The 12,539-nt window shown below is 52.1% G+C and overlaps 5 protein-coding genes across 5 annotated transcripts; 3 read left to right on the top strand and 2 right to left on the bottom strand.

Moving 5' to 3' along the window:
• Nucleotides 1–388: 388 nt before the first annotated feature.
• Nucleotides 389–778, top strand: ColSpa_00567 (MFS transporter prlL; the record flags this gene model as incomplete). The annotated part of the gene is made up of 1 exon (XM_049266779.1): nt 389–778. The coding sequence occupies one exon, from the start codon at nt 389–391 to the stop codon at nt 776–778; it is 390 nt and encodes a 129-aa protein (XP_049122736.1).
• Nucleotides 779–4,039: 3,261 nt separating this feature from the next.
• ColSpa_00566 (UNC93-like protein) lies at nt 4,040–5,581 on the top strand (the record flags this gene model as incomplete). The annotated part of the gene is made up of 4 exons (XM_049266778.1): nt 4,040–4,171; nt 4,231–4,511; nt 4,570–4,916; nt 4,968–5,581. 4 exons carry the CDS (start codon nt 4,040–4,042, stop codon nt 5,579–5,581), a joined length of 1,374 nt encoding a protein of 457 aa, XP_049122735.1.
• A 1,451-nt stretch (nt 5,582–7,032) lies between these two features.
• On the bottom strand, nt 7,033–8,448 carry ColSpa_00564 (uncharacterized protein; the record flags this gene model as incomplete). The annotated part of the gene is made up of 3 exons (XM_049266776.1): nt 7,033–7,383; nt 7,414–8,143; nt 8,387–8,448. 3 exons carry the CDS (start codon nt 8,446–8,448, stop codon nt 7,033–7,035), a joined length of 1,143 nt encoding a protein of 380 aa, XP_049122733.1.
• Nucleotides 7,069–8,100, top strand: ColSpa_00565 (zinc-type alcohol dehydrogenase-like protein; the record flags this gene model as incomplete). Its single annotated transcript, XM_049266777.1, has 1 exon — nt 7,069–8,100. The coding sequence occupies one exon, from the start codon at nt 7,069–7,071 to the stop codon at nt 8,098–8,100; it is 1,032 nt and encodes a 343-aa protein (XP_049122734.1).
• Nucleotides 8,449–9,243: 795 nt separating the features above from the next.
• Nucleotides 9,244–10,410, bottom strand: ColSpa_00563 (uncharacterized protein; the record flags this gene model as incomplete). Its single annotated transcript, XM_049266775.1, has 1 exon — nt 9,244–10,410. One exon carries the CDS (start codon nt 10,408–10,410, stop codon nt 9,244–9,246), a length of 1,167 nt encoding a protein of 388 aa, XP_049122732.1.
• Between the last annotated feature and the right edge of the window lie 2,129 nt (nt 10,411–12,539).

The raw sequence follows: 12,539 nt of genomic DNA, 5'->3' as shown, positions 1-12,539 counted from the left end.
TCCAAAAGGAGCCCTGTCCAGGTGGTGTAGACCAGACACATGCCTATAGATTACCCTGCAACAATGTGGGATGGCGAAGGCCAGCTGTGTCATTGGTCGCAACCCTAGCATATCTTGCATTGGCGATGCTGCTGTGCACATGGCCCCGCCGTAAGACGTGCTTCTTGCAGTGCCATCTTGGTTTGACTCTGCGTACCCGACATACAATGCAATGTCTAGCACTGAACTGCACGTCAAAACATTCACAGCGTGTATTTTGTTCCAGAATTCCCCTTTCTCTAAGAATCAATATCTTACACCAACTCTCACGTTCAGGTGCCGTGTCAAGTAGAACTGCATTATCGTCTCGGAGTAAAAAAGCTAATTACTTACTTCTCGTTACTTCGACATGGTTGATCAGACAGCTTCGCCGCGCAGGATATCCTCGCCGGACGAAGAAAAGCCGCTGTTGGAGATAGCTCATCGAAAGGTCGACAAACGGCTCCTTTTGTGGTACTCGTTTGTATACCTCATTATGCGCATACACGTTAGCAACATCAGCAACGCTGCCATTATCAACCTTGAAGAAGGCACCGGCATCCGGAAGCAGCTTGGGAATCTATCCAGCTCTCAATGGGCTTGGGCATTGAGCATATTTTACTATCCTTACATGTTCTTTGAGCCGCTCGCCACGCTTGCGCTGAAAAGATTTTCGCCTTCAGTCTGGATGAGTCGAATAATGATCACCTGGGTATTTGGGACTACCTTGAACAAGTATGATGTCGGTGCTGACTGTTAATATAGGGAATAATATCTATGTGTCAAGGTGCAACCCAAAGCTATTCTGGCATTCTTGCTTGCCGGTTTTTCCTAGGCCTTGCCGAAGCAGGGTTCTACCCGGGCGTTTTATATCATCTTAGCTTCTGGTACTCAACCCATAAGCTGCCACTCAGAATCGTATGCATATCGCACGGTGAACAAGAACGATATCACTACTGACGGTTTAAGGGCTTTTTCTATGCTTGTGGCATGTTTTCCGGCACAATTAGTGGCCTGCTTGGTATGAGTACCAGAAGATCCAAAGGAATACCCGCTAATTCGCAACAGCGTACGCTATTTCTTTTATGAATGGCATCGGGGCCTGGCTGGTTGGAGATGGGTTGGTCTGTCCTTACGTTTGATTACAGGACCAACTGACCTTTTCAAAGCTGTTCATTCTCGAAGGCATTCCTGCGATATTATGCGGAGTCTACACTTTCTTCTTTCTACCCAACTGTAGGTTACGACGTCATGCTCACGGCGTCTGAATCGATGGAGTAAGAGCTAATGCAGAGCTAGACCCTGAGACAGTCAAATTTCTCACCGAGTCTGAAAGGGAAATCGTCATTTCTGATCTCCCAGAGAAAGCGCCGACGATGGATGCTAAGACTGTTGATTTCCAGCAAGTCAAGCAACTATTCCACAACCCTACATTCATCCCGTTTCTGATGATCTGGATAACACATGGGATTGGCGGATGGGGAATATCTTTCGTTTTACCGACAGTCATCTACGAACTAGGTATCTCTAATACAGCAATCTCTCAAGTGATGACGATGGTGCGTATTTCAAGTCAATTACCTAACAGCTACCCAAGAAAAGACCGTTGACCTTCAAAAGCCTCCTTTCACTCTCGTCTTTGTGATTCTTTTGTCACTCGCATTCCTCGTTCACACTCGGAAACTGAGCCCGTGGGTAGCCGGTTTGGGTCTAGAGATTGCCCAAATTGTTTGTTATGTGCTACTCATCACAGTCAAGCACCCAATTGCCAAGTATGCTTGCCAATTTATTCAACAACGATCAAGCTAACCTCCGTTGAGGTACATCTTTGTCATGATTGCAACAGCTGCATCTCAAAGCTTTTTTGCCATCATTTGGCCAGGTTAGCAACGCAAACTGAGAAAATGCAAAGACTGCAGCGGCTGACCTATTGACATCGCAGAACGCATCAGAGCTGCCAAGGGGACGACAAGCGCTGCTCTCGCTATTGGCATTACCAATGTAAGCCATCGAATGTTTTGTTCGATACATCATTTGGAAGTACACATCTGAATCTGACCTGAACCAACTCTTAGGCCTCATGCCAGCTCATGGGCATTGTGGTATGGAATCAACTCCCTAGTTATTTTGTGTTTCACTCCGTTGACAAATAATAGGGTCCTCAAATATACCAACCAAAGTTCGGGCCGACTTATCGTGTGAGCTACTCTTGTTCTATCGGACTACTATGTTGTACACTAGTGGCCGTCTCCAGTGCGTGGCTTTTTGTAGCCCGACAGGATCGTTACGATAAAGTCCAGGCGAGTGGAACAGGGGGTTCAGACACAGAGACTGGAGTTTACACAGGGGCAGCGGGCGAGGATTCTAAAGGTTGATTAAATTGTGTGTCTTGTTGAGGCCAATGGCCTTCTCCCATTAATTAAAGACCATTCTTACCAAAATTTCTTGTTGGAAAATCAGCATGGGCATGTAATTATATACGGGGAACTTATGATTGACAACGAATTATCTATCCCATTACTGCTTCCCTGCCTAAGATAATTAGGTAGCGTTAGAAGCATGCCCTACCGTAACATGCCTCACTCCCGTGCACATGATTCCAAGCATTGAATTTTGCTCGCAGCTCAATCTCCCTCTTATGTTGGCATTGGTGACTTCTTAAGTCATGCTGTTAGAACTATGCGTTGAAACTTCTCGACGGAGTTGCTCCCTCAAAACCGAGCAAACCATAAATAGCCAAGAAGATGGACGTCAACAGCCAAGCTTCTATCAACGTAAGAAAAAAACTACCTTCGAAGCTAGAGCTTTCTTGAAAATAGGTCTGGTGTGCCCAGCCAACCATAACGGAGTGGCCATACCATACTCTCTGAGCACATCTTGCGTTGTATTTTATTCTCCACTGCTACGTTCGATTTGTTAGATAGGCTCTGAATATTTACGACCTGAAGTTGGGCCTCAGCCATGAAAAATTTTGGATCTTTTCAAGACAAATATCCTTTGCCTCCTTTCAGGACTAGTGCACTTCGAGTGAACGTAAGGTGTCTCTCATATTCAATAAAATACTACTGCTGGGTCGTGGACTGCTGGGGAGGCATGTTAATTGGCAAGCCAACTAATGTGCCAGTAAACCGGCAGATCATTAGCCCCTGCCTATCATGGATATTATTGAAAAATGGTGCTAGGATGAAGCAAGCTTCAAGGCTGGTAGATCTGAACTCGCCTTTGTTGACGCCGACGTTGAAAGCAAACACATGCCTTAGTTTGTCATGGTCAAATTAGAGAGGGTGGTCTGCTTTTTCTTCCGGAATGATAGCACTATCGAACAATTAAAATGGTAATGAAGTATTGATGTTGAGTCTCTAAGAATATCCTTTGAAGTGTTCAACATTGTCAATGTTAAAGTCGTGTTCCAATCCAGCCGGTTCAAATTGTTCGTAAGTGGCGCAACAGGATTCCGGCATGTGATTAACATTTTACACGTAAGAGCCGGATATAAGGTTAGCAGTGATATCTAGCTGATCTGCGGCCAAAATGTTTCAACACCATCTGCGTGGGGCATTGCGTGATCTACGATCCTTACTGTTGTTACCTCAATGTTATTCCCGACTCCTCTCGCTTGCAGCTTCTCGTTGGCCAATCTGGCTTATCACAGCTTCCGACTCAACACCCGCACGTACAAGCGGAGCTAAGCTTTGCGGCTAATGCTTGACAAGCTTGTCTGCGTCCACCTCCGATCCCACATATTACAATGTAGGGAATCAAAACTCAGTGTTTCTGTTGCGGCTTTAATAGTGTCCACTTCGAAAATTGCGTGCTGATTCTTGTTATCTTTTGCTGCACTGTGACATTGGCGCAGGGTGTTTGAAATATCGCATTCCTGATGGGTCCTGACGTGCTCATGCAGGCTTTTCGGTGTTGAGGCAAGACGATAACTAGAATAACTGCTGCAACCGTGTTTTTGGGCGTGTCACAGAACTACAATCTCCTTCGTATTGGAGTAATTTCGTCAACGTAGTTCATCATGGCTCTTACTCGCCCAGGCCAGATCTACCGGTCATGCCTTTTCCAAATCATCATCGTCGGGCTTGTGGCTTTTTGTGAGCCCGGCATTTGGACAGCACTGAACAACCTCGGGGCCGGAGGCAACGCAAAAGTAAAATCTAGCCTATCCCTTGATATCATGCAGACCAAGTTGACTGATGTATCACACAGCCGTTCCTAAACAACGCCGCAAATGCTCTCACCTACGGGCTCATGTCTGTGGGGTGTTTTATTGCGGGAGGCGTCACCAACAAAATCACAGCGAAATGGACACTGTTTATCGGCGCGGCGTTCTATACACCGTACGCAGCCGGATTGTATTGCAACAATCGCTATGGAAACGAATGGTTTCTGTTGCTCGGAGCAGGATTTTGCGGTATCGGAGCATCGCTCCTGTGGGCGAGTGAAGCCGCCATCGCTGTCGGCTACCCCGAGGCGGACAAGAGAGGCCGGTGAGTCTCTCCCTTGAAACAGCCAACTATAAAAAACCTTGACTGACTTAATATCTAGATATGTCGAAATCTGGATGGGTATCCGACAAATGGGTCCTCTTGTAGGCGGTGCCATCTCTCTTGCATTGAACATCAAGACATCCCAAAAGGGCAAAGTTACCTACACGACATACCTGGGTCTCGTTGCCATCTCATCACTTGGAGCGCCGTTTGCTCTGCTTCTGTCACAACCTCAGAAGGTCATCAGAACCGACGGTACAAAGATTCCATATATGAGGAAGACCAACTTTGGCACTGAAGCCCGTGCAATCTGGAAACAGCTGAAGAACAAGTACATGCTGCTGCTTATTCCCGTCTTCTTGGCTGGGCAATTCGGCACGACGTACCAAGGAAACTATCTCACAAGTGCGTACAATGAGCTGAACTGGCTAAGCACCCTTTATTGACAATATACAGCTTACTTTACCGTCCGGTCCAGAGCTCTGGCATCGTTCCTGACAGCCGTCGTCGGCGCAGCCGCAAACATAACCACCGGCGCAATCCTGGACATGAAGCGTTTCGAGCGCTCCACCAAATCCAAGGCCGTCTATCTCCTGGTCCTGACCTTTGTCACCGCTGCTTGGACATGGAATGCCGTCATCGAGACCCGTCTCTCCTCCATGGCGGACCCGCCATCCTTCGATCTCGGCGATGGCCCGTTCTTCAATTCCGCGTTCACGGTCTACATGTTCTTCAAGTTCTTTTACGAGATGCTGCAGACGTACATCTACTGGCTCATGGCCGAGATCAAGGGAGCGCAGGGAAATGGTGATATCGCGCGCACGACAGGCATCCTAAGGTCTTGGGAGTCTATTGGAAGCACGATTGCGTATGCTGTGGGCGCGACGCATTGGCCGAACAAGAACCAAATGATTCTAGGCTTCTCGCTGTGGGCCTTCACGATCCCTTTTACGCTGCTTGCGGTCTTTGGCAATTGGAATCAGAGTGTTGAGGATGAGGTCGAAAACTCGGATGAGACTGAGAGTGATCTTGAAAGAGTAGCAGTGCAGGGGAAGACGGATGCAGTGTGAGGAGGTGGATATTTTATTTGAGATAACTACTTAGATTTCGTCACGGAGAGTGCTTGAGGGGGAATAGAAATATCAACAAGTTTTGGGAATGTCTCAGACTATTTAGAACACAACGGCATTCACGCCATCTCAACTCCAGTGTCGAGATACACAGTGAGACCACGAACAGAACAATGATTCCTAGCGAAACAAGCTGCAACGCACGTACGGTTTTCAAAGAATATAATTAAATGAGGGCCAATGCTCAACTCTTGTTACTTGATAATGCACGCCTTAGTTAAGAAACCCCCCTCCCATGATTAGTGACTTAACTCGCCCTGGCCCGTCCTGGTCAACAATGCGCAGCGTAGCTGACAGCTTGACTGCCGACACTGGCCACAAAGTCAGAACCATATGGTAGGAGGACCGTCGAGACGCATATCCTAGTGTCAAGTTTGGTCTTATCAGCCCACGTGGCGCGCGAAAGGGTTAAGGTGTTTTTAGGAGGCAATCGGTATGCTACAAGCAGTTGAGTCGACAGAAGCCGTTGTTGCCACCGAACTCAGCCGGAAGTTCTCGACACTGCGAGTTACACCTTTATTCGTAGCAAAGTAGGTTGAATGATTCTACTACCGGTGCGACGAGCTACGAAGCAAAACAACCAATCAATTCTCGGTAGTCACAAGCGGCTAACGCTGGCTGAAATCCAGTTAGTCCCCGTCAACTGATTTTATCAGGCGAAACAATTTGGAAGCCAAAAGAACCTGGTATGTGGTTGCTGTGGCTGCGAAACCCACTTCCTTCTAGAAAATCTCGGCGGCAGAAATTTCAACAGCTTCGTCGGCCAATCGGCACGCCCCATTGGGCGAACGGGGGCCCGTGTTGATGATCCATTGGGATGTGCGCGCAGTTCAGTCTGGGGGGTGACGGGACGGAGTTGACGTCCGGTGGGGATCGGTACTCCCGGGTGAACAATCGGCGCGAGGCACCCACCCACTTCGAGGCCGGATCGGGCCAAGCCGAGTCGTGACGCCCATTTGACGTAGCTGTGCGTGCGTGCGTGCGTGCGTGCGTGCGAGTGTGCCTGTCATCCTGGCTTGTCTCTGCTGTGCTGTGGCGTGCTGTGCGCCGACGAATGGAAGCGCCAGTAGTGAACTGACACTGACAGCTCTCTCCCAGGTGCAGATAGATAGATAGGCGATGGAACGGGAACGAAGGGGCGGGGTCCCGCATTGCATCCCCAATCCGAGGATGAATTAGAGGCTGCCAGTGCCGTCAGTGTGTCTCACACCCCACCTTTGAGCAAGGCCATACCTATGGGAAACTTAATATCACGGCCCTGTTCCACCGTGCTGCCCGGTGATAAGAGCCTTGTTTATACCCTTGACTCTTTCTAGCATTTGCTTCACTCGAACGCAATCCCACTACATCTCGTTCAACTCACCACCACATCCTTGACAATCACCAAACACCTAAACTCGCACGATACACACATCGCGACCGTAATCATGAGCCAAGAGCCCCCCGCCGAGATGCGCCGCTGGCAGATCGCCTCCCCGGGCTCCTTCATCAAGGACCTCGCCCTCGTCACCGTTCCGACGCCCGCCGCCTCGTCCCTCAAAGCTAACCAGGTCCTTGTCCAGGTGGTCGCCGCGGGCATCAACCCGGCCGACTACAAGTTCCCGGACCTCGGCATCGTCGCCAAGGCGATGGTGACCTTCCCCAAGTGCCCCGGTATGGACTACTCCGGCCGCGCCGTCGCCGTCGGCTCTGCCATCACCGACATCAAGGCGGGCGACCTCGTACTCGGTCGTATCGACCCCCTGTCCGCTCAGGGCTCATTGAGCGAGTACATCGCTGCCGAGCGCGACGGCGTCGCCGCCGTCCCGGGCGCGGTGGACCTCGAGCAGGCCGGCGCCGTCGGCACGGCCGCCCTCACGGCGTACCAGACCATCGTGCCCTACGTCAAGGCCGGCGACAAGGTCTTCATCAACGGCGGTTCCGGCGGCACGGGGACCTACGGCATCCAGATCGCAAAGGCCCTCGGCTGCCACGTGACGGTCTCGTGCTCCACGGCCAAGGCCGACCTGTGCAAGTCCCTGGGCGCCGACGAGATCGTCGACTACAAGACCACGGACGTCGTCGGCGCCCTCCGCGCGCAGGGCAAGGTCTTTGCCCTCGTCGTCGACAACGTCGGCAACTCCCCGCCGAACCTGTACAAGGCCTCGGACGAGTTCCTGGTCCCCGCGGGCCACTTCAAGTTCGTCGGCGGCGCCATCTCCTTCGCGCAGGTTAAGAGCCTCGTGCCGAGCATGCTCCTGCCCGGGTTCTTGGGCGGCGCGAAGCACAAGTTTGAGGCCTTCATGACAAAGAACTCGCACGACGACCTCTCGCAGATCGCGGCGTGGATGGCCGAGGGCAAGGTCAAGACCGTGGTCGACTCGACCTTTGAGTTCGAGGACGTCGTCAAGGCGTACGAGAAGCTCAAGGAGGGGTCCGCCGCCGGGAAGATTGTGGTGCGTGTTGCCAAGAAGGCTTGAGGTGTCGGCTTTACATCGCACGTGGGCGGGAGCGGAGCGTAAACTGTATGATTCTTACGAACGGGCCTTGTGATGCCTTTGGTGGCTTGCTTTCTTTGGCGTTCCGAATTGGGGCTTTCTCTCTCTCTCTCTCTCTCTCTGTCACGGGTTTCAGAATCAGTGTAGTAATGGAATTAACGTTGAACAAGGGTATAACCCGTCCTCTTAGCCATGTGTCGTTGGCAATTGAGTTCTTGCCAGTAAGCAGGCGCTTCGGCTATTATACGCCCGCCTTCCCATCTGATACCGTGATCGAGCACGAGTCAATGAGCAGTTCATCTCATCCCTTCTCATTTGACACTCGGCCATACTGCGTAAGCAAAAGCATGGGACCTGTAACTGTGCGCCCGGGCGCCCGTACCACTGCAGCCGCTACCTAAACATCGTGCCGTCATGACATGACAAGGATGCAGCGGTCTAGGCGACTCAAGAACGGAGGTCCTCCTTGACAGCCAGTGACACATGCCTCCGATTCTCGCTCACAACGGTTGTTCCTGACTGTCGCTCTACTATCCTGTTTTTGTTCCTTCCTTAGCGTTGTATTGAAGGGAGACGCGTCTTTCGGGCGCCAAATACGTCAAATCACTAGACATAAGAAAGTCGTGGGCGAAAAGCTAGGTGAGACATACAGTAGTCACGCAATTAGTGCGACGTCATCTCAAAAACACAGGCATTGATCTGAGACCTGATTCAGAATGAGTTGTGCATTTGCGGGTATCTTCTAATGTTCATACAAAGTGTGAGCGCATCGACCGAGGGTTATGATGCGTAGTATCGCAGCATGGCTGCAGAGTGTTCATCATAAGCCGTTGAGCAGTTATGCCACTTGTAGCGGCCCGGCCCCTCCTAGTTGCCGTTCTGTCGTGTTTAGACATTTTGGCGAGTGCAATCACGAACCAGGCCGACACAGGCAGGTCGAGCCGCGTTCGAGGTGGTGCCGTTGCATATTGGCCATATGAGGACCGTCTGTTGAAGTCTTCAACCGATAACTGGCAAATTGCGGGTATTCAAAACGTATCAATCAATGGCCTCCCAACAGATGAGATGATGCTCATCAGCCGGTAAGGCAGGGTAGCGTTTATGACTTTGGTGTCCCAAGGCCTTTCAAACAAGCGCCATGCCACGAGACCGGTGCTTTTGCCACAGTTCCTCGGAAAATCTAGACTGCAGCAGGCGGAGAAGACCCTCGGCCTCATCGGTCCGACCAAGCCTTGTGAGGTGGCTGACGGCGTCCATGCCCATGAAGATGACTCTCGTGACCAGACTGTTGTTGGACTCCAAGTTACCCAGACGCTGATCTTGAAGGAACCTCAGGGCTCGTTCATGGTTGGGGTTAGTGGGATGATGAAGCTCCAAATGTGCACGGTCAAGTCGCAACGGCCGCCGAATGTGGTTGGCAGTCCCGATATATGACTCAAAGAGTGCGGCTGAAGGCAGCGGTCTTTTCCATGCTTCGACGGTTGACTGCCAGGAGAGCACCCGCCAAGGACGCAGCAGAATTTGAGGCAGCTGAGGATCCGCCTTCCATGTGGCATCTGCTCTAAGCATCGCAGAGAAGGCCGTGTCGAGGTTCCTGTCCTCCACGTTCGACTTGGCCGCTACCAAGTTGGCGATCAAGGATCCCACAATCTTGCTGTTCTCGTCTGCCGGGCCTTCACCCCGAACCATTCGGTCTGCCCATACCCACGCAACCTCCTCCAGCCCCTCGGCGACCATGAATGGTATGAGCTCCTGGACAAAGTGCTGATCTGTGAGAAAGTCGAGTGTCCGTTCTTCGCCGGACGACCTGAGCCACTGCACCACCCGTAAGCCAGCTGCGGACGCCAGCATGGCGTCCTGAACCGAAAGTGCACTCGATTGCAGAATTTGCTGGCGCTTTGTCCGCAGGCAGCCAGTGGCCGCCTTTCTTGTCATCATGCCCCGGGATACGGCCTCATCAAAGACGTCCATTGGGTCGCGTGGAGTTGCGAATGCAATGTTGTTGGGCTGGACGCCGGACTTGAACAGCGGGTTGGAGAGAATGGCGCGCAAATGCCGGTCAGTCGGTCGGTGATGTGTGTCGTGAGAGGTAGAGGAGTGTTTGGAGGCTGCCTTGAAAGCGGAGGATTCGGCATTCTCGGGAGCGTAGCCATGCTCTTTGTCGAGGTGCTGGCGGAAGGAAGTCTTCAGAACGTTGAGGAGCTTTTTCGACTCCTTTGAAGAGAGGGGTAAGGGTTGGTGGATCGAGGGGATGACATTTTTGATTGAGCTTAGAGGCTTGGTGGTGAACATGGCGAAATGTTGTGGGATTCGAGATGGAAAGAGACAGCGGCACTAATGGCCTTTCGCTATGTCGTTGCAGGATGCAGCACTTGGAATCTGTACTGGCCGGAGGTGTCGGAAGATGAGGGGACCGTTTTGGCGACGTGAATACGATAGTGTGCCGGTGTGCTCTCAGGTTGCTGGACTGGCTTGGATACGCATCATCGTCGTGCCATGGAGTGATGTTACCCGCTGAGCTTGGACTCTGTCATGCCACTGCCAGATCATGTGACCATCAGAATGCGGAGCTGGTCCCCTGGCGCCTGAGGCTCCTAAGCAGCTGACCAGTACGTACCGAAGGAAACGGAAAGGAGGCTCTATTTTCCTGTACCGAACAGAGCTTGTCTAGCACGCGCAGCAGGGTCCAGATTCCATGATTCAACTGGCACAAGACAGCGAGGATACTGCGTTCAGCCGATGCAACATTAGGTCTCCCTTGTATTGGCTACCTCACGGTGACACGAATCGCCCCATCACCATCCAGCTCTGCGTGAGACCGGGGTCGGTTTGGAGTGACGAATACAGCTCTCGTGACCAGCAAAGCATACCCTGCCAGCCAGCTTGGCCCCAGCACATACGACACGAGATGGCAAGGGGAGCTCCGTTCAAAAACTCAAGACGGAGTCGAGAAAAAAAAGCAAACCCAAATGTCCACACCCACATCGCATCGCTTCAAATTAAACAAGACCGATGCCACGGCAACACGTCGGGCGACGGACTACACTACTGCTGCTTTATGGACCGGAGGGCGATGCTGGCGCGCAGAGCTGCTCGGCTGATGCAGGTGGGCAAAGTAACACGGCGTGGAACTTGGGGACAATGGCATTCAGGCCCCCAATTGGATTCGCGACAGTTTGTAAATACGGGCTATCGAAGCGCCCCAGTCTGGGACATTTTTTTTTCCATCGGCTTGGGCCTTGCTCGCTTGGCTGACTTTCTGATACTATCCCCAGGACTCCTCTCATTGAATCCGTCTGACTCCTGGACTGGTCACTATGTAACTGTCGCATGTTCCACACATGCCAGACTCGCTAAAATGCCAGAATGTGAGAATGGGTGAATGGGGGCAAACAACTCGTCTGCCGCGCAATAGTAATTGCTTGATAGTCATGGGGTTCCAAGGTTCGAGCTGCCTTATTCGTTCAAAGATGCTAGGTGGTCGATGTTAGGTACGTGACTGCCTCTCTTTCTTACCTCATCAGCGTCCGCAAGTGAAAAGAAAATGCCAGCCAGGGGAAAATCCCAAGTCAGGTACCAGCCAGAGTATGGAGGTACCTGCCTTAGGTACCTTCGCCGGACGACGCACGGCAAAGCTGTTGTCGGTACTTGGGGATACTTGCAGTTTGGCCTTTGGCTGTGGCGAGCCGGTGTACTTCTACCTCACTCAGCCCGACAATTGAGGCAGTGGGTCTGCATATGCCCGCTAAGAGCAGGTTGCGCTAGCCCGATGCGGCCAAGGGGGTCGTCATTCGCTGCAGTCGGTTGCTCAGGCCCAGAAACCTTAGCCTGACTGGACCAGCATCGGAGCAGCCAGCATCGCAAGCCAGCACAAAAAACCACAGCAGCAAGGGAAGAAAAAAAAAAACCACCACAGCAGCAGCAAGTAAATACGTGGAGCTGCTTCGGTACGTACCGCCCCAGCCTTACCTCACCTGCCTACCTCCCTATACTTGCTCACCTTCCCACCTCACCTTCCTTTCCCTGGCCAGATCGAGTTTTGACGGGGAACCCTGAGGTGGAAAGGCACGCCAAAGTCGCAAAAAGACCTTCCTCGGCCCTCTGCTGCTGTCCCACGGTAGCGTGCACCACAGAAAACACGCGGTGTCGCTCTGCTGGTGTTGGCCCTCTCTCTCTCCACACTCACGGACTTTGACCCTGCGTGACCCAATTGACTGCTGCCACTCAGCTCAGACTGCTGCCACGCTGCCGCAAGCCCACAGCCTCCAGCTACCACCCACCACCCCAACCCAACCCTGACGCTTGTCGCTACCGCCCGTGCTCTGTGTGCTGCTGTGGTTCTCGCCAGTAGCCACTGGTACCTAGGTAGCCTGCCTGCCTACCTGCCTGCCTGGGCAAAAAACCTCCCTTTGAACTTTTCC

This window comes from Colletotrichum spaethianum, assembly GCF_022836535.1.
Source record: "Colletotrichum spaethianum MAFF 239500 DNA, contig01, whole genome shotgun sequence".
Classification (NCBI taxonomy): domain Eukaryota; kingdom Fungi; phylum Ascomycota; class Sordariomycetes; order Glomerellales; family Glomerellaceae; genus Colletotrichum; species Colletotrichum spaethianum.
This window is presented reverse-complemented; position numbering and strand designations above follow the sequence as displayed.